The sequence below is a fragment of the Salmo salar genome, chromosome 13 (genome assembly GCF_965601325.2).
Source record: "Salmo salar chromosome 13, fSalSal1, whole genome shotgun sequence".
Classification (NCBI taxonomy): domain Eukaryota; kingdom Metazoa; phylum Chordata; class Actinopteri; order Salmoniformes; family Salmonidae; genus Salmo; species Salmo salar.
Window position 1 is genome coordinate 45,274,614 of NC_138303.1, and position 3,174 is coordinate 45,277,787.

The 3,174-nt window shown below is 42.1% G+C and overlaps 1 protein-coding gene across 2 annotated transcripts; it reads right to left on the bottom strand.

Annotated features, from left to right (window-relative positions):
- Nucleotides 1–2,942, bottom strand: LOC106567016 (N-alpha-acetyltransferase 10). Of its 2 annotated transcripts, none has more exons than XM_082960149.1 (8): nt 2,740–2,942; nt 2,238–2,336; nt 2,038–2,096; nt 1,913–1,958; nt 1,623–1,738; nt 1,301–1,345; nt 1,002–1,088; nt 1–615 (listed from the first exon to the last, which is right to left on the bottom strand). In XM_082960149.1, the coding sequence occupies exons 1-8, from the start codon at nt 2,758–2,760 to the stop codon at nt 432–434; spliced, it is 657 nt and encodes a 218-aa protein (XP_082816275.1). In that variant the 5' UTR covers nt 2,761–2,942; the 3' UTR covers nt 1–431. The 2 variants fall into 2 exon arrangements, with proteins under 2 accessions (XP_082816275.1, XP_082816274.1); XM_082960148.1 differs by having other exon boundaries at nt 1,301–1,348.
- Nucleotides 2,943–3,174: the final 232 nt, after the last annotated feature.

Genomic DNA, 3,174 nt, shown 5'->3' on the forward strand with positions numbered 1-3,174 from the left:
TATTACTTGAAACTTTTATTTTCAGCATTTTGAAGACTACTTCACAGATCTCATTAAGTCACACCCAAAAACTGACGTTTTTTTCAAAATGTGTTGATTTCATGGGTGAGTGGGGAGTTGAAAACAGTAGTGACAGCATCAAGCCCAAAACAACCTTTATAGAACCAGTTGTGAATTTGAGCTCAACATCAACTTTTCATTCCAGTTGCAAAAGCATTTCTTTCAATCACATTGTATCACTAATGTCGAGAGAGAGAGAGATTCTATTTTAGTTTTAAAAAAAAATCGATTTTACTTTACGCTGTAAAAGTAACAGAAGTGAATGGAGAAGCTGACTGCCACTGGGTATAATTGTTCCCTTTCTGTGAGATAAAAAGTGTAGTAAGTAACTTTGATGGCGAATTTAAAAATGGCTACTAAAGATGGCTGAGTCATTGTGAATCGGAGGATGAATCTTTGACGTCTGTGCTCTCTGTGGCCTCGCTAACTTCACTGAGGTCTTTGTTCTCTCCTCCGCTGTCCCCCTCTCCCTCTTTCTCCTGGTCACCAGGTGTGGTCGTAGCGGTAGGTGTCTCCTGACCCAGTGCCTTCATTCCTGACTTCCTCAACTGTGGGACCCATAGACAGAAACAACAGACAAAACGGTCAAAACTCAGTTGACAAAATGGAAAGGTTGACCTTAACCCTCAGGTAAAGAGAGTGTCTTATGACTGCGTTACGATTCTCTGCCCTTCATCCAGAAGTGTGCACTTGTTCACTCCAGTTCATGCATTTAATAGCAAGCACGGCGGGAGGGAGTTTGCACCATACTGCCCACACCAGTCTATTACTTTTAAATCCATGAGTGAGAATAGAATGTAGGACGCACCCTTTGGGAAAAGCGTAAAGAATCGGATCAAAGCGACTGTATGCAAAACACTGGGCGAGTCGAAGGTGGCTGGATCACGCCCATAAAAGCCATGCTGCTGGATAAAGGGAAAGAGTTTAAAAAAAAAATATTCACCTCATCAGCCATGTGGGCTAGGTCTCTCTTCATGGCATAGGCATCCTCCCCATCTGCATAGTACTTGGGCTCTATTTCGCTAATCCTATGAAAGAGAAAGGAAATGATCAGTGAGTGAGAATAGGACCAACAACATTATACATGTACATTGTATCACCGCAAACAATACCTCGTTAAATAAGGGCAAAAATAAATAAATTTGGGAATATGACCCACAGTTCCTGAATAAACATCTATATTCACATATGCATTTGCTTTAAGAGGGTTTGTTTTCACAAGGATAGTAGGAGATCTTACTGGAATTTCAGTGTGTTTGAGTACAGGTGCAAGGCCGCTCGGTTACTGCAGTAGGAGAAAATGAGATGGATGCAATTCAAGTTATTTGTGAACAAACAAATACCATTCAATATACCATTTAAGAATGATCTGAAATGAACAATGTCTCTCTGTATTTAAATTATCTTCTGGCTACACTTCTAGAGAACAGAAGGGTGATAGGTATTCAGCATTCCATTACAACAACTAATGTGGAAATTCTCATCTAAGAGTCATATAAAAATGACTCGAAATAGAACCATCTCATTGAAGTTCAACACAGACACCCAGCACACTGCACTACCTTTTCCGGACATGAAGTGAGACATATTTGGCGTTGAAGTTTTCAATCATAGCTCGACTGGCTTGGTCCATCAGCTTCTGAGCTAGTCCCAAACGTCTGTGAGAGCGCTTGACAGCCTGAGCGACAGAGACAATCCAAACAGGTGTTAATAATCCTTCCTGTTACTCAACCGCAACTAAACAACCGGACAAGTGCTGCAGATGATAGAGCGCGCGCCCCCCCCCCTCTTCTGCCTCTCCCATATTGATTCAATTAAGTACTACAATGAACAATACAGAACCAAGACTCACCAGGGATGTGATGTGACCATGGGGGACATCATCTGGATCCTCCTCCCTGCATACCACAGAAAGAGTGAGGGCTTGATAGAGACCGACAAACAATGGCATGAGATCTGTAGTTCAGGTATACTCACATCTTGGCTAAAACATATCCCACTATTTTGCCATTCTCATCCTCTGCGATGTAGGAGAGCTGAAAGATGAACAAAGAGGTGGTGATATTAGCGATAGATACACTGAGTTACACAGACATCTAGTAACAACTAGGCCTAAATCGAACAAAGACTTGTGTCAAGTGGTGACAGATGTCTGCTGAAGAGGAAGCCATGTTAACCTGCGGCCAGGACAGTCCGTGGTAGAAGTAGTATTTCATCTGGTAGTTCTCTGGGAGACACAGCAGGTTGCAGTGCTGCATGTTCATAAGGTCCTCCGGCTGAGGAAAAAGAACAAGGAATGGCACGTCAATGGTATGGATACTGACTGAACAATTACATTAACGTTAGTTAGCTAGTACACTTCAGAAAAGGGACACGAAGAGATGTCATGTCTGGAATGGGGACACTGAGTCAGTCAAAATAGCACTATTGACTATAGTAAGCTAACGTTAACTACACTTCAAGTGGCACTTCTCTTGTTTACTTTGTTGCTAGTTACCATATAAGCAATGTATTTAAATAGTCGCTAGCTAAATAGGCTAGTAGGCTCACAGTTTGACTTGACAAGCAAACGTGGAGCTATCAGAAACCCTTGGATTGTTATTATTAGCGATGGGTGGCTATCTAGCTAAGATGGTAAACTAGCACAGTGTTGCATGGTCGACAGTGCTTCTCACTTACCCTTGCGTTGCGAATATTCATGTTTTCTTCGACCGTCACACGTTCAGATGATGAAAAATATAAATAATGGAAGCAAAGTGTTCAAGCTATTAACTCCTAACGTTGTCTTAGATTCTGTTTCAGGAGTGTTAGTCAGCTAGTTAAGCCGAAGAGGAGGCATGCGCTTAACCGGAAGTGGATGAAAGGTAAGTCCCGCCTCTAGGGTCATGGCCAGAAGGAATCCAGCTTCATCTTCGATGGGGTTTATCGGCGGTTGGCATCTAACATTATGGTGCATTATCGCCACCTACTGTACTGGAGTGTGAGCCAGATACAAGGAGAAACTACATCCTACCTGCCAGCTCATTTTTACGCTTAAAAATAAAATATTTGGGACAATATCTAATGACGTTCTACTCAATATACTCTTTAAACTAATTCCCTGTATGCCCTTCT